This window comes from Tribolium castaneum, chromosome 1, assembly GCF_031307605.1.
Source record: "Tribolium castaneum strain GA2 chromosome 1, icTriCast1.1, whole genome shotgun sequence".
NCBI classification, from domain to species: Eukaryota; Metazoa; Arthropoda; class Insecta; order Coleoptera; family Tenebrionidae; genus Tribolium; species Tribolium castaneum.
Genome location: NC_087394.1, coordinates 27,741,470 through 27,764,444, shown reverse-complemented (window position 1 = coordinate 27,764,444; position 22,975 = coordinate 27,741,470). Strand labels below are relative to the sequence as shown.

General features: G+C 34.0%; 2 protein-coding genes and 1 long non-coding RNA gene across 3 annotated transcripts; 1 reads left to right on the top strand and 2 right to left on the bottom strand.

Moving 5' to 3' along the window:
* Nucleotides 1-555: 555 nt before the first annotated feature.
* LOC100142132 (uncharacterized) lies at nt 556-2,417 on the bottom strand. Its single transcript, XM_001810928.4, has 3 exons — nt 2,257-2,417; nt 1,987-2,084; nt 556-1,937 (listed from the first exon to the last, which is right to left on the bottom strand). The coding sequence occupies exons 1-3, from the start codon at nt 2,278-2,280 to the stop codon at nt 689-691; spliced, it is 1,371 nt and encodes a 456-aa protein (XP_001810980.1). The 5' UTR covers nt 2,281-2,417; the 3' UTR covers nt 556-688.
* Nucleotides 2,418-9,189: 6,772 nt separating this feature from the next.
* On the bottom strand, nt 9,190-10,786 carry LOC100141934 (golgin subfamily A member 6-like protein 22). Its single transcript, XM_001811880.4, has 2 exons — nt 10,652-10,786; nt 9,190-10,548 (listed from the first exon to the last, which is right to left on the bottom strand). Exons 1-2 carry the CDS (start codon nt 10,670-10,672, stop codon nt 9,355-9,357), a joined length of 1,215 nt encoding a protein of 404 aa, XP_001811932.1. The 5' UTR covers nt 10,673-10,786; the 3' UTR covers nt 9,190-9,354.
* A 9,926-nt stretch (nt 10,787-20,712) lies between these two features.
* LOC135266678 (uncharacterized) lies at nt 20,713-22,122 on the top strand. Its single transcript, XR_010334819.1, has 3 exons — nt 20,713-21,126; nt 21,193-21,447; nt 21,520-22,122. It is a non-coding gene; the product is annotated as an uncharacterized LOC135266678 (long non-coding RNA).
* The last annotated feature ends 853 nt before the right edge of the window (nt 22,123-22,975 follow it).

The window sequence follows — 22,975 nt, the reverse complement described above, 5'->3', positions numbered from 1 at the left end:
TTTTGCAGATTTGGATTCCGGTGTGGAGAAAGGTCTGGGGGCCCGTCGAGGTCAAAGAGTGGATCCCTTTGCCCAAACCGCCCCCCACTTGGACGCCACCGCCACGATGAACTGTGCTATTTTAAAGGACATGACTGTTTATAACTGTACGCTTTACACTTTATTGCTGTATTCTATGAAGGAGAAATAAATTATTTATTTATAAAATTGGTTTTATTGGAGAAATTTGGTTTACGAGTCCGCTGCAATGAATCTAAATGACGTTAATGGAGAGAGAAAAGTGCAATATGCCACATTTTAGCGCGTGTTGATTTTTCTAATTGAAAGTCTGAATATTTAGAAAATAATTGCTTTCATTCGGGCACGTCCGCTAGAAAAATCGCCGGTAATTAAATAACGCTCGGCATTTTAAATGAATTTTTTTCCCTATGAGATCATTCCAGAAGTGAAAGTCTGATAATGTCACACATGTGGACTGATAATCCAAAAGTTGTTTAATTGATTAGTGCAGTACCGCTAATTAACTTTCACCCGCCAGGGTTGGAGAAAAGAAACTTCAAGTTTGATTTTTTTATTTTCACGAATAAAAAAATAACAAAACTCAACAATAAACGTTAAATAATAAGTCAGTCGAGATGTAACATGCAATAAAATAACTAAAAACTAGGTATATACAAATTAGGTACTGTTACGAGGAAGGGAACGACCAGTTCTTCCCCTGGACTTGACTTTGATTTGGCACCTGAGTGGACGGCACCGTCACAAGAGGTGCCGTTTGGCTCTCACTAGTTTTGGCGTCGCTCCTGTCCCACCCATGGTGGTGGTGGTGGTCGTGATGGTCGGGCGACGGGAACCATTCCTTGATGATCACAGGTCTCCAGATCATTTTCCAACCAGGCACCCAGATCTCCTTCCAGGCGGGCACCCAGATCTGTTTCCAGGCCTCCTTCCACGCCAGTTTTTTATCTTCCACCCAAATCTGCTTCTTCTCGGTTCTCCAGATTTGTTTCCAGGCCTCCTTCCATTCGAGTTTCTTATCAGGAACCCAGATCTGCTTCTTCTCGGTGCGCCAGATTTGCTTCCAAGCCTCCTTCCAGACTAGCTTTTTGTCCTCGACCCAGATTTGCTTCTTTTCAGTGCGCCAGATTTGCTTCCAGGCTTCTTTCCATTCGAGTTTTTTGTCGGGGATCCAGATTTGTTTCTTGGCCGGTTTCCAGTACTTCTTCCAGACTGGTTTCCAAATCATTTTCTTCTTCCAAATGTCATGGGCGGTGTATTCATTACCATGGTGGTCTTTACCGAGGTAGTGCTCGCCATGGATGCCTTCTTTGACCCACACTGGGTACCACAGTTTCTTCCAGGCTGGTACTTGGATTTCTTTCCATGCAGGAACTTGGATTTCTTTCCAGACTGGCTTCCAGATTTTTTTCCAATCAGGGACTTGGATTTCCTTCCAAGCTGGGACTTTTATGGGCTTCCAAACCGGTTTCCAGATTTTTTTCCAGTCAGGGACTTGAATTTCCTTCCAGGCGGGTACTTTAATCTCCTTCCAGACCGGTTTCCAGATTTTCTTCCAGTCGGGGACTTGGATTTCTTTCCAGGCGGGTTTTTTCGTCGGCACCCAAATTGGTTTCCAGATTTTCTTCCAGGAAGGTTTCCAGATTTGTTTCTTGCCGGGCTTCCAAATTTTCTTCCAACCCTTCTTCCAAATTACCTTTTTCTTCCAATAACCGGGGTCGTGGTGGTCGTGATGGTCATGATGGTCATGATGGATTTCATGGTGGTCGTCATGATGCTCCTCATGGTGGATGTCGTGATGGTCCTCATGGTGGAAGTCATGGTGCTCTTCGGGATGATGTTCTTCATGGTGGTCATGGTAGACATGTTCTTCACTGTGATGGGGTGAAAAACTGTCATACCCTACTCGCTTCTGTAACCTGTTTCAGTCAATTAATTTGGGGTAAAAATTTCGAAAATTGGACTTACTGTTGGCTCTCGACTGCTTGTTGGTCTTGCGGTTTAGTGGCCGTCTCAACTGGCTTACTGGACGTCCAGGAAATTTGTAGTATTACCCAAAGGGCAATCTGGAAAAAATTGGGTTAATTAGAATTAGTTGGATTAGGTCTTCTTCATTTAATAGCACGATAACGATCACAGTGTGCTTTCACCGAACCAAATTAAATTAGCGCGAAATTTTCGTAAAAAATCCGTTTGTTATCTCCGAAGCGTAAAGTCCTTAAACACAATTTCACTAACCACTAGGTTCCGGTGGACCCTCATGGTGTAGGAGCCACGGGAGCGACTCGTTCTTCACTGAAGAAAAACTCTTAACTCATTAAAGTGCTTAGTGTGGTGTTTGTTTTATAGCTTTGGGTGTCTTCGGTGGGGTGGTCACTTTCCCCGATGATGCCAAGCAAGGCCAAGGCACAAGGCTAGGAGGAAAGTGAGATTTTGGACCGGGGCGGTGTTAAAATCAGCCGCAACATTCGGATGGCCCTTCGTCCTTCCATAATTATCACTTTCGTTAATTGGTGCAGAGAAAATTTACCGATCTTTTCAGATCACTTTCACACACGTCGCCGGCGTGTGGTTATTGCTCGCGAGACTTGTTTATGGGATAATTCGACGGTCAGTGCACTTTTTATTAGGTTTTGACGATTGAGAAGAGAAAAATAAACAACACACTCGCAACAATTTCTCTTATTGTTTATTTATCCGGCGACTATTTTGGCCAATGTGCCTTAGTGTGAGTTAGACGACAAAGACGCGGAAGAGAAAGCCAATAAAGAATTTTGCATTAGGTAAATTGAAAAAAGCTATCGGATATTTTGTACTTATTTCAGTGAAAACGTCGGTGAATGTTTTGTTTTCTTACAAGGAAGTCGAAGCGAAAAGGTGTAAGGAGTTACGACTCGTCTGCGTGATTAAACGCAAAAAAACGATCGCATGCCTGGAATTGTGCACTTTTTTCTGACCTCCTTTTTGTTCAAGGTCACAATCTACAACTAGGTTTCAAAATTATTTTTTATTTAACGGGTTTCAGGATCGATGTCAAATTTTCTACAGCACAGTGAAAATAATTAATAAAATTTTAGTGGCAGCAATAAAAACGCACTGAAACAATAAGATCTTTCTATGCAAATTTACTGTATTTTTAAATTATCTAACAGTTCCACTTAATTATACTTTCTCTATTATGCTATAAAATAAGAATTGCATTTCTTTAATTAATATTATTATTATTGCCCAAATATTGTGAATAATACAGAAAAAACCTAATTGGATACAATGAACTAGTTAATACGTTTCAGATCTGAAATGGTAACAGCATTTATAACTATTTATAATGTACAAGAAATTGTTTAACAAAAATTTAAAGACAAATAGAGAATGACAAGACAAAGCAATTAAGCAAAATTTATGTAAATCAAAAATGCAGTTTTTCAGAAAAATCGTTCTGAAGTGAAAGTCCCAAATTTTGAGAACCACTGACTTGAATTATAAAAAAATTGGCTAAGTTTTAATATTATTGACAAAACAGCAGAGGTAAATTAACTTCTTGGTCTACTACGATGTTCTTCTATTTCAATTTGTGTTTTGTGATTAAATTTTACAAAAAAAAAAACAATTTTTTTTTCGCCGGGACCGGGATTCGAACCTCCTACACAAATGAACATTTTAGCCATAATTTAAAAAAAAATTAAAACATCTATGCGCTCCCATCTCTATTTTGTTTAATGAAAAAATTAATAAATGCTAATAAATAAATAAACTACCATAAGTGGCTTCCAACCGGTGGGTTAATAAAAATTTCTGAAGAAAGTACACATTTTTTAGAAAAATCATGTAAGGGTTTTTAACTTGTCTGATTATGAGAAATTCACATACAAATAAAGAGTGAAAATAACAAACCCACGCAATAACTATTTGACTGAATTTAATTGTGTTTTTTAGTGCGGTTTCTTCGATCCCAAAATTTAACTTTTTTTTCACAAAAATAGCCTTGTTACAAAGTGTACAACCTGTACTTTTCAAGAAAAATAAGATAACAGTGATAGTAAAATAACAGTGAAAATGATAATGATAGCGCTTCTGACGCAATTTTTAAGGCAGAATTTAAATATAAAATTATTTTCTAAAAAAAACTGTTAATTTTTAGTGTATACATTTTAACTAAACTTCTGGTAAAGCTGTTTTAGAAATTTGTAGTTAGTGGTTTTTTAAATCCAAATAAACTGTTCAATACTGTACATTTGTATACAAGATTAGTGTACATATCTACACTTCCAAAAATTTTTGCAAAAAATATCTTTTCATTTTAATGTTAAACTTAACTACAATATATATGTTCATACTTGTTTGAATTTTGAAATAAATGCAAAAATTAGAATTTGATAAAATCTAAGAACACAAAAACGATTACCATTTTTAAATTCAACGTCCAAAAAAATTAAAAATGTTGCTGTGATCGAAGTAGCAAGAAAGAAAATATAAAAACAGTTTCAAACAGAAAAACAAGATAGAGTTTGCAGGTTTTTCAGCTTTTTGATTAAAAAAAACTCGAATAAATTATTTTCAGTTCTTATTATTATTCTTCCCCGTTCACTTGATTCAGCATTAAAACCGCCCATTTTCTTCATCTAGCAAAAGAAAAGTAGAAAGCAATACATATCTGTTATAAATTAGCTTAATTGCAGTCTCAAATTTTCCTCTGATCTTGATACAAATAATTTCAAACTTTCGGTTTTTTAAGAGCAATTTTTTCCGCGCATAAAAAGAGAGCTTTCGACCTTGTCGTGGCTCAACGAAAGTAACCGTTGCGTAACTTGCTGTTCTGACATTAACATTGATACGCACACAAAATCTTTCTCAAATTAATATCATCCATAATTTATCTCCAATTTAATCTCGACGCGCTTAATGTTCGGAATTTTCCAGCGGGCACGAAGAAAGTGATCCCATAATTAGAAATTACAAACATTTACAAAAAATCTCGACGTGAGAAGATTTCTGCATATGATTTCGGAGAAATGTTTGAATTTCGATTAGCGAATAATGGACCACTTTCTTGCCGAAAACTCGGTCCTCCACTTCGTAATACATTGCGTCAGTTCATTGTGTCACCTGCGCTTTTCCTTTCGATGGCCAAAAAGCCATGGAAAGTCAGATTTCTATTTCACTATCGCAACGATTAGCCGCGTCTGTATCTTCCGTTTGTAGTTCCAACGCGAATTCCGAGGAAAGTTTGTGTTGCAAGAAGCAGGGAAAGTGACCATGTTGGAAAAAACCGACCTTCCCGTATTTGTTTACTAAATGACCAGATTGAAAAAAATCATTTCACTGAAAAACTCGGTTCTTACATCAAACAGATGTGATCTGCTTGAGCACACCTGTCAGTCAACGATATCTCTATTTGCGACTTTTTCAATAAGCTCATTGAGTAACAAATTACACCAATTTTAGTCGTGCTGTAAGAACGGCAAGTGGAGCATGAAATTTGCTTCACTTTTCAATGAGATGCCATCTCCGGTGACAAGTTCGAGGTCATTGGCCCAAGTTCAGGACTAAGTGCTCCAAACTTGAAAAAAGCAAAGTTATTTGAATACTTTCACCTGGAAGTCCAGGTCCACCGAGAAAGGAGATTCTGTTTTGGTGGGTGGACTGAGACCGCGTTAGTGACGTTCTAGAAGGAAAAACGACGCGATTTCAACATAATACGATTATTTTTGTAAAAGTAAACCACAGTTTTGTCCACATATTATGTTTTTGGCAACCACAAGTTTTCAACATTAGTGGAAATGTTTTCTCTTAATAAAATTAAGCCTGTTTTTCGGTGACATTCCAAGTAGTACTACATAGAGACACGACCACTTGCAGAAAGTGTTTTTCTTCACTCCGCCTATTGTTTGCACCAAACACGGCGATCCGAGTAAAATCGAAAGTCTCGGTATGATTGTTATTGCAGTACCTGTGTTTGTTAATCACTATTTTGTTTTGGAGTTTATGATCCGCATAATGCTTGCGTTAAGTCATTCAGAATTTTTCACGCAACTGGTTAATTAATAATTAATAAACACAATAACGTTTCAAAAGATTCGTGCTTGCCTTTACAAACACCGACCCATTTCAACAATTTCTACGAGAGCCATTAGATGCACGAAACGGTTTCTCCAACAAATTCGGAATTTTGTAAAAAGTGCCCACTAATCGTATTTCGGGCTCGTATTAATAACCGCGGAGATAACTTTCTCCTGTTACAGGTGTTGATAACGAAAAGTCAATAAATCAATCGGAATTGAATTTTTCAAAACAGCCTAATCATAGTCGGGTAATTTGTGGCTCATTGTGAAATAGATCGCGTTTGTGAATACAATACTAGCGGAATTTCGGCGTAAACTAATTCGTTACCAACAAACGTCTTCGACGTGGTTCTAGAATCTTGATTCGAATGAAAGTCCGGCCCTTTTGAATCGTTTTGATTGATTTGATCGAACGATTAGTGAAAGTTCTAGATCATAACCACTTGCGTAATTAGCTCGTTAGCAAATTGGGTGCAAGTGCAAGTTCATACACCAGGAGGAATATCTTTCACGGTTGAGGAAGTTCTCTTACTTTCAAGGACTAGGTCAGCGACTAAAAAAACACTTTCTTCGAATAAAGCGCCGATTATAGAGTGTGAAATGTGTACTAGATCATTCCATTGTCTATTATGTAAATTCTGTAACGTTTTATTTATTATGTCAAAAATTTATATAAATTGCTGCTTTCTACTTTAATTTATTTTATTAATTGACTCATAGCTCAATGTCGTTTATTTTAATTTGTGCGCGGTTTTCTTATTGATACGTTTCTCCGTTTCAGCTAATTGGTTCGTTTTCTTTGACTCACAGTAACATATTGTTTCGGTTTTTATCTAATTATAATTCCGACATGCCCGGAATGGGTACGTGAAAGAACACTGCAGACGCCTTAGAGCAGAGAAAATGATGAATTTAGATAATGACTCCTGATTCCGATTGCCAAATGGAGATTAACGTAAACATGTCCTGGACAGGAGATTGTTTGTTGTGATTAAATTAGTAAAAAAATGACTTGGAAATGTTTAGAATTCGTTGATGAATTTTTTGTCTTATCTTATGATTAATTAATTAAGCTGTCGTGAAACAAACTTTTTCTTTTTTTATTGATCGTAGACTATATTAGTTTGAAAAAATTACTCTACTTTACAACCTGATGTTTAATTTATTTATTTCTTTAATGGCCGCTTTACAGAACATTTAATAGCAATCAAATTTTAATTTGCTTTTCGTAAACCGACCTTAAATTAGCCAAAAAAGTGGAAAAGTAAACAATACTTTTTTAAAGCAATATTAACAAATCAAAATGTTAATTCTTATATGCAACCAATTATGCAACAGATTTGAGAGTCTGGTAGTGAGCGAAAAAAATTAAGCAAAGCTTTTTTGCTTTAATTGTCATATTCACGGTTTATGTATTATTTATTTTTATTCCATTAAATGAAGAAAATGCAGCTACATTAGTGATGTTTTGTCAGTTATCAGCTTATCACTGATGTTTTATTATAATAATAGTAATTATTATTAAAAAATTCTGGGAAAAATGGTGTTACTTTACATGTTACACTTATTTTAATTTTATTTTGGCTTTTCCATGGCATTACAGGACATCAAATTGCCAAATAGTTTTATTTGGATTGTGCTGTGTAGTAAAATATATTTTTTTTTAAACTTTTACGAAAGTAACTAATGAGGTAATTTAGATTCTTGATAGATAACTAACACGCGTTTTAAATATTAGAAGACATCTGCGACACAAAATACACAACTGATTGTCTTGTTGCATAAGCACACCCACCACTAGATTCAACTCCACATAAAAAATTATACTACTAAATTGGCCCACAATTATAAATGAAAAAATTAAAAGAACAAACCTATGTTACAGTAAAGAATTTTTTTTGTTTATTGTTATTTATGATAAAAATATCCACAACTTTTGGAAGTAGAAGAAAATCCTCCGTCAATAAATTATAACAACTTGAAAATTTATAAATATTTTTAATTTGTGTTTCATTATCCAGGAGATTAATTTTTGAAAAGAATTTGAAAAAAAACACTAATTTGTTTAATTGATTTGTGACTATTTATGGTACGGAGCACCAAAATAAATACTAGAAGGCTAAACGTTATGCAAGATAACTCATTTTTTACCCAAAAATTTAAAACGTCCTAGTGAAAATTAAAGCCTTTTTAAGCGTTAGATTGTCTCGGCCCCAATCAATCAGAAAAGAATATTGTTGTGACTGAGTTAAAGTCGAGAAATGTTTTTTGCCAATGCTTTTCAGTTTTCACCGTGTGTTATTAAAAGTTCAGACAATTTATGAATACTGGCAGTCATATTAATATATCATATATTGATAATAATGCTATTACAATGACAAGTAAATTATCATTATGGTAGAAAGTGTTCGTTCCTCTTATTTTTATTTTAATCATTCGAGTTTTAAGTTGTTGTTCATTTACCATTTTTGTTTATTTAGTTTAGAGTGCACGTGTGTTTGCCTTATTTTTTCGGCTCTAATTCCATTGAAAACAATATGAATAATAATGTGAGAATAGGAGACAAAAGCTCGTTCTCCCCTAATTACCCACATTCGAGGCAACAATTCGGATCATCTCATTAAAGATTGCACTTGTGTCGTTTCCCATGATTGTTTCCTGTGGAGAATCTTCCGACTCTTCGAGCATCTTAACGATAATTACGACGGAACTAACAATTTCACGTATCTCGACATCTCATTATCTTGTCGTGTGTAATCCCGTGGCGGTCTCGAGGCAACTTTCTACATCATCAATGATGAATACAAATCGTAGAATAAAACCTCCGACCTCTTCGTAATCCACACTGACCATTAACTATTCCAATATTGAAATTTCTAATGTGATGTAACGACGCATTCTTTGGTAATGATATAAAACCAAATCGGTGTTGCACGGCCTTAGAAAGTGACCGTGTGGGGGAAGATCTTGAGCATACCTTGATCTTGGTCCGGTGAAAGTGGCTGCTGATACTTAAAAACAGTAATCGTGTACTGGAGCCACCATGAAATCGAAAACTCCTGATAGATGACATTATATAATGCGGAGAAAGTGATGGATTGAAAATGCGTTTTATAAAAATTCGCTTTATTGTACAAGACTTAAAAACTAAACAATAACAATACAGAAGCTTATAACAAGAACTAACTCACTGGCGAGCCTGGTATATACAGCGTTTTGTACTAAGAGGAGTAGCAAGAATTATTTACAGAAAAGTAACAAAATTAACTAAAGATCAGTCCCAGCCGTGGTGGTGGTGGTGTACCTTGACCCACACTTTTTCCCAAACAGGCTTTGAAATCTTTTTCCAAGCTGGGACTTCGTAGGTCTTCCATACGGGCACCCAGATCTTCTTCCAGACGTCCTTCCAGATCTGTTTCTTTTCCGTCACCCATTCTTGCTTCTTTTCTGTCCTCCAGATTTGCACCTTTTCGTGTTTCCAGATGAGTTCCTTCTTCGGGATCCAGATTTGTTTCTTTTCGGTCCTCCAGATCTGTTCCTTTTTCGGGATCCAGATTTGTTTCTTCTCGGTTCTCCAGATTTGTTTCTTTTCGGTCCTCCAGATTTGCTTCTTTTCCGTCCTCCAGATTTGGATTTTCTCGGTTCTCCAGATTTGTTTCTTCTCGGTTCTCCAGATTTGCTTCTTCTCCGTTCGCCAGATGGTCTTCCATTCGGGTTTCCATTCGAGTTTCTTCTGGGGGATCCAGATTTGCTTCTTTTCGGTGCGCCAGATCTTCTTCCAGACAGGCTTCCAGATGAGTTTCTTCTTCCATAAATCGTGAGCAGTGTATTCGGCCCCATGGTGATCTTTTCCCAAATAGTGCTCTCCAGGGATTCCCTCTTTCACCCATTCAGGCACCCAGATTTTCTTCCAGTCGGGCACTTGGATCTCCTTCCAAGCGGGGACTTGGATCTCCTTCCAGACCGGGATCCAGATTTGTTTCTTATCAGGGACTTGGATTTCCTTCCAGTCGGGAACTTGGATTTCTTTCCAGTCGGGTACTTGGATTTCCTTCCAGTCGGGCACTTTGATTTCCTTCCAGTCCGGGACTTGTATTTCCTTCCAGTCTGGAACTTGAATTTCCTTCCAGGCCGGAACTTGAACTATCTTCCAGTCGGGGACTTGGATTTCCTTCCATGCCGGGACTTGGGTCTCCTTCCAGATGGGTTTAGTTATGGTTTTCCAATCCGGGACTTGGATCTCCTTCCAGATTGGTACCTGGATTTCCTTCCAAGCCGGGATTTGGGATTTTTTCCATTCTGGTTTCCAGATGAGTTTCTTTTCGGTTTTCCAGACTTTGACCCATTCTGTTTTCCAAGTTAATTTTTTGCTCCAGTAGCCTTCGGGTTCATGATGGGATCTTTTGACACGCGAGAGACCAGCAGGGATACTTTCGATCGGGGCAACGAATAAGCACCCAAGGGTAACCTTGAAAGAACAACAATTACCAAAATGCCAGGAAATAATTACCTAGTCTGTTATAATCCAAAAGAGACGACACAAACACTACACAAAAAATAGAAACACTAACCAAGAGTGCCCAACACTTCATTTTGGCAAAGTCCCCTGATGATGGGGTGGTGTGGCGGTAAACGCTGTTGATTTACTGAAGTTTCTATCAAAGTCCTCAGGTTTTATACCGGCCAATCTTTTGCATTACTTTCCCCCCAAATAGTCAAGAGCTGAGATGCTTTCGGGGGGGCGTTTTCAGCCAGGTACCACTTTCTTCAAGTGGCAAAGGTGGGATCAGCAATTACATTACTTCCTACCTCTTTTTTTCGTTTATTAATGTCCTTCCGATCACTTCCGATTTATTTGCACTTTGCTGGCGCATTGCAAGTGGAGCGCAACGGGTTCAAAAAGTCGGATTTTTCGCCGAATTGCAACAAGGTGAAGTTTACACAACATTACGCAACACTTTCTTTCGCCGAAAGTCGGAAATACGATTTTTTCGCTGGCTTGTTCGAGCCCAATTAACAGATTAGGCTTAAATGGCGCTATTGTTGTTACAACTGTGGCAGAGATAATGATCGCCGGGCATATTAAAATCGAATTTTCACCATATTGTCAAGAAAATTGCCACAGGATGCGTTAAACACCGAACTTTCTAATTCTTCAATAAACGGGACTTTTTTAATTGAACTATTATCATAATTCATATTGGAGAAATCATTAATTTTCGGAAACTTGCACCCAAATCACATACATTGTCGGACTTAATGAGCGTTTTCGGAATTTCTCTCGAACAATTAAAGCTTCGAGTGCGCCAATATTGACTCAACTGAAGCCGGCTACCGCTTTTTTCCCAGCCACGGCCGAAGAAAGTGATTTTCAGCAAAATGCTATTTGCATAAATACAATTAATCTGCGGAGAAATTTGTCATTGGATCATTAACGCGGTAATTGCGATGAGTATTAAATTTAAGGAAGCTACTGCAAATTGTAGGAAGTCGATTTAATGGGTAATGGGAGGAGCGATGCGGCGAATTTGTAGATGAGAGTCTAGGCTAATTACTGACCTGATTTACAAACGCGTGATTTTTCGTGGATCACTGAATATTGACCAGATCATGGAAATGCGAGAAAGTTTCAGCTTGATTGATTCGATTACGAGTTCAAGATCAATGTCGAGCGAATATCAAAAATATGCAGGAATTTGAATTCAATAACATTGCGACAACAAGGCAGGATTTTCAGGCGCATTGTTGTCTACTGAAACGTCTAAAGAGTCATGCAACAACAATTTATCACAGATTTTTACACAAAAGCTACAGTCAATGAATTTTATGAGGATTCTTTATGCATTAAACATTTATTTAACACATAATGACCAGAAATATTTTTGATACTAATTAATAGCTGTTGTTTTTACTCCAAAATCCTACTTTCTGCTTTCAAGGAAATATTAGGTATAAACTCTACTCGACATATTCTAAAAAATGTGTCTTCTGTATACTACTTCTGCTATTAATGATAACCAGAGTTCGGACTTTTTAGTACACATAAGCGCCAAAATAAGCTTAAAATTTAAGCAAAATATGCATAAATAATTGCTCAAAAACTGAAAATATGCCTAAACTTATACTAAAAGTTTTTTTCAAGAAAAGTCAGCTCTATTTAAAACAAAATTTATTTATCAAATGTTAAGCAAAAACGAACCTTTATATTAAAAAAACTACCTAATTAGTACATCATCAAGTAATTAAAAAAAATTCAAAAATAACTTTTTTGTAAATTCTATTTTCTTTTCGAGTTAGTTAATATTAACACTTTTGCTATGTCAAACGGCAATTTTTTTGGTAAAAGATTTTGCTCTAAAATGACTTCTGATTCAATAATATTGCCATTAAATCAGTGCTTTTTTAAAATTAAATTTTTAAAGTTGCGTTTCGAGCTCATTACTAAGATATTAGGAATTTTATTCGTCAAATTTTTCGCCACGACGTCTGAAAATGACGAAAGTTCGAAAAATCATAAATTTATAATAAAACTATTAATATTTATTAATAATGTGAGTGCAAAAACGCAAGCTAAAAGTTTGAGGGCTATCGTTATGCAACGAGCGTATGCGAGACACCTAGACACCTGAGAACTTTAAGTGTTTTCGCATAAGTGTTATTCAAATATTTTTTGTTGGAATATTTTAATTTAAAACACGTTGCTATCGGAAGCGTGTTTTAAAATAGTAAAAACAGTAATTTTTTATTGGTAATTTATTTTGCTTATTTATTTTTTTAAGTATCACAACTTAAGAAACGTGGAGATAAATGGCAAATTTTTAATGATTTTTTATTGTAATGACAATCAGTTCCATGACAACGAAAGGTATACTGATCTCACGTTACATTATTTCCAATTTTTTTAATATTATTATTAGTATTTATGATTTCAATGTGTACCAAAAAAAATAACGTAAAGTATTTGTGGATAACTGGTCTTTAAAACACTTGCTCTATTTCGTGCACTCCGGGTACGCCGTCGTGCTCGAAAAATAGCGTTTTAAAGACCTCAATATACACTCATGCTTTAAAATACTATTGCTATGGAAAGCGTGTTTTGAAATAGTGTTTATAATCTAGGATTCAGATATTAAGAAGATGTCTTAAATTAAAATATTACCAACAAAAAATATTATTAAAGCCATAAAATCTCAAAAACATGAAAATTATCAATATTATCATAAAAATAGCTTAAAAAAAGTCGTCAAAAATATATAAGCAGCTTATTAAAATAACGGATCAGCATAAGAATCTTTAGCATTTGGAATACGAACTGTAATGATAAGATAATGTAGCGACATGTTGTATTATCATTTAATTTAAATCAAGTTGACATGTAAAACAATAGTAAATAAAATAATTACAAATAAATTTTTTTGTAAAATATAAAACTCGTCCATAGTCCTAAACGAACACTAAAATAACATTGCAAGAGCCCAAAATATTGTTCTTTCAAAATTTTAAGAAAATGGTGGCTTTGCGTGTCTTCAGCCATTACTACTTGGTTCAAATTTTTTGACAAGAGTTTAAATGAAGTGATATTTAAGCACAAGCACTTGCTACTTGCTAAGAAGTGTTCAAAAACATAACTATTCATTAATCAACCACGTGAAATGTTTATTAGCAAAAAACGCCAAAACACGCAAAAAATTGAAAAGTAAACATTCCACCGTGGCGAAAAAACAAATAAGAATGTCCGATCGCGAATTAATCGTTATAAAAAGGAAGTGGTGATGTAACATTTATTAATTACGCCCAATAATGCAATTTCGAGTGACTTTCTACGTGAAATAGTTCAAAAAACTGTCCAAGCCCGGAGCCATCTCCACAAAGAGCTCCGATTTCATTTCCTAAATAATTGAGTGGTCCAAGGCGCGGTCATAAACCGGGACCCTATTTCCGAACAGAAACCGGAATCCGTACACTGGAAAACCGGAAATTTAAATAACGTCTTGTCGGATACGTGTACGATTTTTTTACATATCTAGTTGTAAAATCCTTTCACTTGCGCGCACGTTTGAATTGTTTTGTTTTTCGGCGCCAATTCGTAATTTCGTTATCATCCAGTTGCGTAAACGCAATTATTGAAGCTAATTATGGTAATAAGAGTGAAAGAAGAAGCTCGCGTAACAGAAGCTCGGTCCCTTTAGAATTATTTGCGCTGTCAATAGTGTCGTTACTATTCGTCATTGCCCATAAACTAGCAAGTTACGATGTGTAACTAATGGCGTAACGAGCGAATTGGGATTCCGGACACACGCGACGCTCCGGAGCGCCCGGAATAGGACAAGTCACTCAAATTATGTAAACGCAACAATTACTCGCTCTAAGTAATATTCGATTAGGTACGACTTGACTTTACAATGACGGGTGCATTCCATCGTCTTGTTTGTGTTTGTAGTTAGTTGTCAAGGAAGTACTTTATCGATTCTTGGCGAAATGTACAATTTAAAAGTGCTAATACTTGGCGATTGCAACAATCGCGATGACTTTGGTACTTTTTTTCATTAGATGCACGTTCACCTCTAACAATGATTGGACTTTATCGCGCTTATCGTAACCATTATTGACATTTACAAGCGAGAGGGACTTAATTTGCTTGATTGGCGACGAAGGATTTTCGAAATTCGGCAAATTGGGGCTCGGTAAGAGCACACTTCACTGAACAACTTCTGACACCACGGAAAAATACTCATAACAGTTGTAACTTCTTGTGAAATATGGGAAATTTAAAAAAAAAACGAATAAGAAATTAAAAGGCCAGGATAATAAAATTTCATGTCCGGGATTAAAAATAATAATAGTTATTTATTTAACGAGTTTGAGTGTAAAACGGACGCTTTATTTCACGAGTGGAATATTAAACCATTAGTGAAAACTAGTGGTTTATTATTTACGAGGTGAAATAAATTAACTGATTTACACGAAAACGAGTTAAATACAACATTTTATTCTTCGAATTAGACTCAACAAGGCTTAAGATGACGTTTCGTATTTAAAATTTTAAAACTTTGACAGTGTTGAAGAATAAAAAAATAAATGTGGGACAAAATGAATATTCTATTCTTCAGAAAACCTGAATTTCAGACCATTTTAAAAATACCTTTACTGCTAAAAATGTATAACAGTAATCAGGCCGGTTCTAATTTCTTACATTTTGCCGCCCCCTTTTCAAACATAATGCATAATTGCCCAAAACATCATTGAACTGGATCGAAAGTATGGTTATTTTTGCTTTTTTCGAGCCCTGAAATACAGGAAAATTTAGTTTTTGGCAAGATTTTCTTAGAACTGATCGAAAAATCACTAAATTACGTAAATAATTACTCTTAGAATATTTTTCACTTTTTTCAAACGTTTTAGCACGTTGTTCAATGAGAATTGTCTCAGAATGACCTTATTTATCTTGATGGTGTTATTGCTCTATTGTATAGCGCACATTAGGCAAAAACTCAGTTGTTATTTAATGATGTTTCGTAAAAAATTAACCAACAGTCATATTAAAAAAATGGACCAATTTTTGCAGTTTTCGAGGTTTAAGTTCAGTTTTTGCGAAATTTTGCAACATATGTGGTTAAAAAATCAATAAATTGGATCAAAAATAATAAGTAGGTATCAAATTAGGTCAAAAATGGCGTTATTTTTGGCATTTCTGAACGCTTGTTAAATACGTCTTTGTTCCAAAAATCTGTTTTGTGAGAGTTTAAAAAAACATAAAACTGGATTGAAAATGTATTTGTATCCAGAGTTATATTTGAAAAGTTTTAAGTAAAATAAACTGTAAATTTGTCGAATGTTGTCTATAATGTTGTTAGTTTTATTTTTTTCGAGCGATCATGCACATTTTTCAGTCAGACAATTGATTATTTTACAAAATTTTGTTAAAAAATATCAATAAATTGTTGTTTTGTATTGAAAATGGTGCACAATTTTTGCCTTTTCAAGCGTCGATTCACGTATTTGAAGTAAGTACTCAGTTTTTTGCGATTTTTTTTTAAACTGGAAAACTAAATTTGAAAGTTAGATCTAAATCATATTTTTTCTTACCTTTTTAGAGATATGAAGGTAGATATAGAGAATGACAAAATGAATTGATTAGGTATTTGCATTTTCTTAAAAAGTCGCTTTGAATTTAAGGTCTTAAATTTTGAGAACCGCTGAACTAGAATGATAAAAAGTACAGCGAGTACTTTAAAATTATTGACAAACCGGTAGAGGTAAATTAACTTCTTGGTCCACTCTGTAATTCTTTATTTATTTCATCTGTGTTTTGATATTAAATTTTACAAAAAAAAGAACTAATAGAAATCTATGCCAGAACTGGGGTTCGAACCTCCCACACAAATGAACAGCCACAATTTTGAAAAATTCTTAAAATGTCTAAGCGCCACTTATTTTTTAAGTTTATGGAAAAAATTAACTGCTAATAAACTACCCTAAACCAGATAATGGCTCCCAACAGGTGTGTTAATAATTTTATTTTAAGAAAGTATGCACTTTTTGGAAAAATTCTGTAAGGATTTTTAACTTGTCTGATCATGGCAAATTCACATCCAATATTGCTAATCTATTCTCTAACAAGTAACACCCTGTAGGTATAATTAATTATTATTCATTATGAATTTGGAACCGTTCTGATCACTTGGGACAATATTTTACACAATCTTTGCAGAGCACAATAGTTTTTCTTGCTTTTTTATTAATAAACATTGAACACACGATTGATAAGATTCTTGTTTAAAAGATAAATTCTTCAGAAGAGAAATTCACTAGAACATTGAGGTGTTAAAAGTAGCAACATTAAAGGTGGCTACAAATAAAATATAGACATCAGTATGACTTACATCACAGAAGTGCAATTAATAAATAATAACCAAAAAAAGTTAGATTAGGTAACGGTTGATGCTTTTATTTCTGTATGAATATATTTCCGGCCAAGGTCTGGCGATCCCATAATTTGTCTTTTGCTTGTAGCGTTTTGTAATAAATCGCTCGATATAAATCTAATGAGAAGCGTTAAGATCTCGTTACTTGAATTTGTGACAGCTAGAAAGTCTTTAAGTCCTATAAGGCAAGTGTCCTGTTGAGAAATGTGTTCACGATCATTTTTCATTCTTTTGAAACAAATAGCACTTTTATTTCCTTTCTATTGTCTTGTATTGTTTAATCATTTGTTCGACACATCGCTCAAACGAGCCGTAGGCTCATAAATTTAAAAATTTCTCTCATTTTTCGGGCTTTGCATTTTGATTTTTAATTAGTATCAATTAAATAATCCAACCAGATTTACGACCGTCTGGAAGATAAATTAATACAAGTTTGATAAATATTCATGTGGCAAAATTTTTCATCGGCTGTTGCACCGAATCAATCACGGCTGAAGTTCACACTTTCAGTCATGTGGTTAAACTTTTCCCCAATTAAGTCGAATTTAAGTATAATTTAAAACAGTGTGGACAATGGAGACTTCCCACAGCGGCGGAAGAATTTCTCCTCCAAACTTCCGATAAGAGATCGATGGAATGTTAACAACACTGACATTTATATTTCGAATTTTTCAATTCAATTTCCTCGTCAAAAACATAATAATATCTGCGTGCAATTTTCTCCCGACCGCGGTGGGCTGAGCGGAGCACCAGGAGGCGCATCATTACCATAATTATGGACTACATAATTCAGTAATGTGACAAGCGTTAAGTTACGATTTTTCCGATTGCTGCGGTGATTGTTTTCGGGAAAGCGGATGCAATGTAAATGTGCCGCCCACCAATTGTGTAGACAATTGCGATTTGGAAGTATAATTTAGCCAAGACAAGTCAAAGGTAAAGGAAAAATTCCGTCGAAAGTAAAAAACAGTGCGAATATTTTTGCACATAGCACGAGCTTTATTTGGAATTAGAAATCCGACAGGAAATTCGTGTTAAATGCGCCAAAACGAGTTTACAAAATTAAAATTATGCGCTGCCAGGGTTATAAATGTCGCTGCGTACAAGCAGCGATTTACTTTATGGCCGCAGTGGCTTTCAAACCGGTGATGGCCAAAACAATTTTATTTCTTTTGAGGTGTTTTTCCCGGCAAGATAAAGAAATTAAGGAAGTTATCTGATGAGTGATGACGCTACTGATTTATCATTATTTATGTCACTGTAAAACATTCACTGTCGGAAAGTAAACATCTTTGAAATTTTAGAGAAAAGGAAATGAGTTTATTATCCTTTCTGTATGCTCAGGCAGGAATTTTTATTGCCAGATAATTGCCCCTTTTAATCGATTAGCACGTTACTTAAGAGATTGTATTAATTGAAAAATCACACCCAGACTAAGGAATTAAAAGTACAAGATGAGTCTGCTAAAAGTGTCTTTTGGTGTATCTCAAAAAACTACGAATCACACAGAATTTACAGTTTGCTATCAATAGCTATTTATTTATATTCCAATGGAGGAGTAATGTATCCTCTAATTAAAGGGCAGTAATCCCCCAGTATTAATTTCTGCATATAATTTTTTCGACGGCTTTTTTAGAAATTATTGATTTTCACCTTCTAAATATTCCATGACTGTTATTTCTTCTCAAGGGAGGAAAATGTGGAAGGAACATATTTTAATTAACGGACTTTCAGATATATTTACAGGGTGGAAAATGATACCATGCGATCATTTGAATTTATAATTAGAGTATAATTAGAGTTTTCTTTTATAATTATTATACTATTAAAATAGTAGTATAACGTGGGGGAATAATGTAATCTGATTAAGTATTTTTCTTCGAAACTGTATTATTTAACTGATCAGCATGAATAATTATGATAATCAGAGTTTTCATATAAGTCAAAAAACTAATAACGCATACACTGATCATAAATTCAAATGATCACATGATATTTTTTGATGAGGCCGGCGAAATATTTGTTTTTTTCCTATGAATGTGAATTTATTCAGAATTTTTTTACAATTTATTATAGACTTATAATTAAAATGAATTAATTAAAAATATTAATAATAAAAAAATTAAAATAGTATTTATTGATCAAAATTTTATAAATCCTGTAATCAAACGATGTTTAAATGATGTTTAGAGCAAAACAGATAAGTAAAAGATTGTTCCTAGTTCTAAAATTAAGTTTATTTGAATTTGTAATTTTTTAATAAAACTAAGAAATTTTCAAATGACGAAGACTTTATTAAATTTAATGATTGTAGAGAAATTTCCTGGTTCTCTAAAAATGGTTCAAATATTTATTCTAAGAATCTGGTTTTGAAATAAATTACCGGCAAATTCTCTTTGGTTTATATGTCAGTTCAGTTAATTTAGATTTTAATGATATTTTAGATAATTCATATTTGTTTGATTTTTTTTTGTTTTTTTTATTTTTAGGTTAATTTTTTTCATTTAGGAGTTTATTTTATTATGTTAAGTTTGACTTGATTTTTAGAATACAATTTGCTGTTGACAAAGGTGATGATTAATTCGAGTAGAGTAGTAATAAGTTTGTTATTTGATTGAAAGATATTTCTTTTATAAGACTGAATGTCACTAAACGTGATTTTTTTTAATGTAGAAATACTTACTGCTGTTAGAAATCTTATTGTGAATGTAACTTTATTAAGTTTATTAAGGTTTTTTTTTTTAGATGAAGAATGATTTTAAAATTTTTATTTCTTATTTGGTAGTATTAAGTGAGTTAATCATTATTTATTATAACAAATTGTAGAAAAATTGTGAAAAAATTTGCAGGGATAGAGAAAAACTGAAAAAATCATAAAGTAGATAGTATTTAAAGTGTTAGAATCCATTGTGAGAGGTTACGTGAATTTTATCAAGATAATAAAGTAGTCCTTTATCCAAATTGTATTTTATTGAAAGCTACATGTTTCGACTCACATTCGTGGTCATCTTCAGGCTATTGAAAAAGTTACACCATGCTTAAATTCACCATTTTGTGAGGTTTTTAATTTTTAGTTTTTTGTTAATGAGTGATAATTGTTTGTTTTTGAAATACAGTAGTAAATAGTTATTTTTATATTAAGCGCTCAAAAAACCAGCTTCGCGAACGTAATACAAACAATGCTTTTAAACTGCAAATTAATTATTAATAATTATTCTGACTTTTAGAAATGTTGACATTATACAATGCGCAAAATAAAACAATGAAAAAAAACAAATGCTTTGTGTTCTTTCTTTCACGTGTTTTTTGGTCAGTTGTTGAAAAAATATATTTTTAACAGAAACACCTTGCATAAAATAGTTTTTTCATCTTGTTGAACTATATTATTATTTATTCAAATCAACTTATTTCATAGATTTTCCACAATTCAGATTTTCATTTTCGCATTTGGTGGTTATTACTAACTCAACGCTTTTTGTATTTAAGGTGTTAAAAATGTTTGGTATTTTATTATACAGCATGTTCCAATGAGTTGTTTTACTCCATTTTTATAAAGTTCAACATTTTGAATTAATTTATTATGCCAGCAATAAAACATTAACTTCACATTAATTCTGCTCTACTTATAACCGGAAAGATAACTTTGTGTTGTTTAGAAAAAACCCGAATGTATTATAAAAGGTGATAAACCAAGTATTTCCAACTTTCACGGGCAATTATTTTGGCCAAAATTCGCACGTTTTTTAACGTGGATTGACACCGCACAAGACACAAACTCGTGTTTTACGGCGATTAAGTCATCAGATTGCCATCGGTGATTTATGGACGCTCCTGCAGCGTCCGGTGGAAATTTTTCCCCCAATTAAGCAGCGCCTATTCCGGCTCTCATCAAATTCGGCTATAATGAGAGTTTCTATTAAGGTTTGTGCTGGAAACTGGCAATCACTCTATAAAAAACTACCGTGGATAATCCTCTTCAATCTCATTACATCACATTTTCTTCTAAACACTTTCTTATTGAGTCCGAGTCTAGCCTTGTTATGAAACGTGATTGCAGGCATCTTTTTGCAGCGATCATGTTATAACCTTGCCGAGTACTTTCACTCAAGGATCAGAAATGCGTAGGTAAACACTCTCTTGTATTCAAAACATTAATTTCTGGTCAAAATTTATTGCTCGGTATTTAGCAAGTCGTTAGAATTCATCACGGGACTATCTCGTAATTGTTGCCCAATGGAATGCGTGTGTTTTTGATCGGGTCAGGAGCATTTCTTCCTATTTTGCAAGGATTTCCAAACGCAAACTTGATCCAGATTCCAGCACAGTTCGACGTTTTTAACACCTGTCGGGTGAAAGTCCCATCGCTGACATTTAGCTCGAAATATTGTTCACGGAGATGATTAATGCCGACCAAGTCGTGAAGAATAGCCCATTTACATAAGGTTTGTTTTGAAATTTTTTATTAAAAGTGTCGATGCGTAATCGTGATGGATATATGGATTTTTACTTCCTAGGTGGGCCCATTTCCCTATTCTTTCACTTTGATGCGTTTTGTAACAGCTGGGCTAATATGGGCATTACAACATTGCGATGCTGGCTAGTAAGGCACAGCCTCTAATTACCCAACATCTCGGAATATGGCAGTTATGTCGTCTTCTTTTTTAAAAAATTGTTACGAAAATTTATTGCCTGTGTGAGATAACATTGTGGAAATCTCCACAAAGTCATTATCATGGCATTGCACCATCGCAATGCAAAATATTTTAATTTCGACGCGCTTAAAATAAACGAAAGTTTTTTGAGTAAATCGTGGTTTTGTTGTTGGACAAGTTTTGTTGCTGAAGAGTGACGGAGGCTTGAGCAGATGCGATTTTCTCCGATTGATTGACCAACAAAGACATTTGAAGAAATTTGATTGCGAGTGAGATACTAAACGTACAATGGCTCCAATCTGAAGGCTGTCATGAATTGATGAGAAGAGTTTTTTTTAATTGGATGAGATGGAAGAATGGTCTTGAAACCAAGACCGTTTCACATGTTTTAAGTTCAAAATGTGTTGCAAACTGTGAAATACCGTTTTATCATATCAATTGTCTAATAAAAACAAAAAGAGAACAGTCACATTTCATTATTCTTGCCCAACTTTGCGCTGCATTAATTCTTTTATTGAGTAATTAACTCAAAAATATTCAGTTTTTTTTCTCATAGATACCTTTGCTTAATTAAATAATAATAATAAGGTACACTTTTAAAGTTGTGAGCTTGGAGTTTGAGAGTAGGTACGTTTATCGATGAAAATGTCGATAAAGTATGTATTTTCTATTTTTTTTTTAGTATCTTGGAGGAAACCTCCAAATTTGTTTGTTTATTTTGATTATTATTTATTATTCTTATTACAAACTTTTTTATTTGAGACTTCTAATTATTTTTCCAGTAAAACTTTATAGATTTTATAGTAGAACTAATAAAAATATTAAGAATTAAACTATTAAAATTAAGTGCGAAATTATTTAGAGCAACTGTAATTTTGTAATTATTACATTCATGTGATTGGTTAGGTTAATGGCGAAAATGTTGTGGAATAACGAGACACACAAGGAGACAAGACAAGAACGGACTTAAATATTTCTTGAAAAATTATGCCGAGCAGGCACTAAAAAATATATTAGTCATTTATTTTCTTTACAATTTTGTGTCTTTTGTCTTATGTCTCACTATTTGGCGTTGTCTATTAAATAAAACAAACTAAATACTTTAGGGATAGCTTATGAGAATATTATTTTAACAATTTTCAATATGTTGGAAATATGGTGGAAATTAAAAATTACTCAAGCTTATTGTATGTAATAAATTAAGTTACTTAAAGTAAATAAAGTAAGTTGGTTTTTAATATGTTATTATTTATTATATGTTAGGAAAGTCGTTTCTCACATAATAATTTTTAAATGATTTTAAATTATGTAAAAGCCG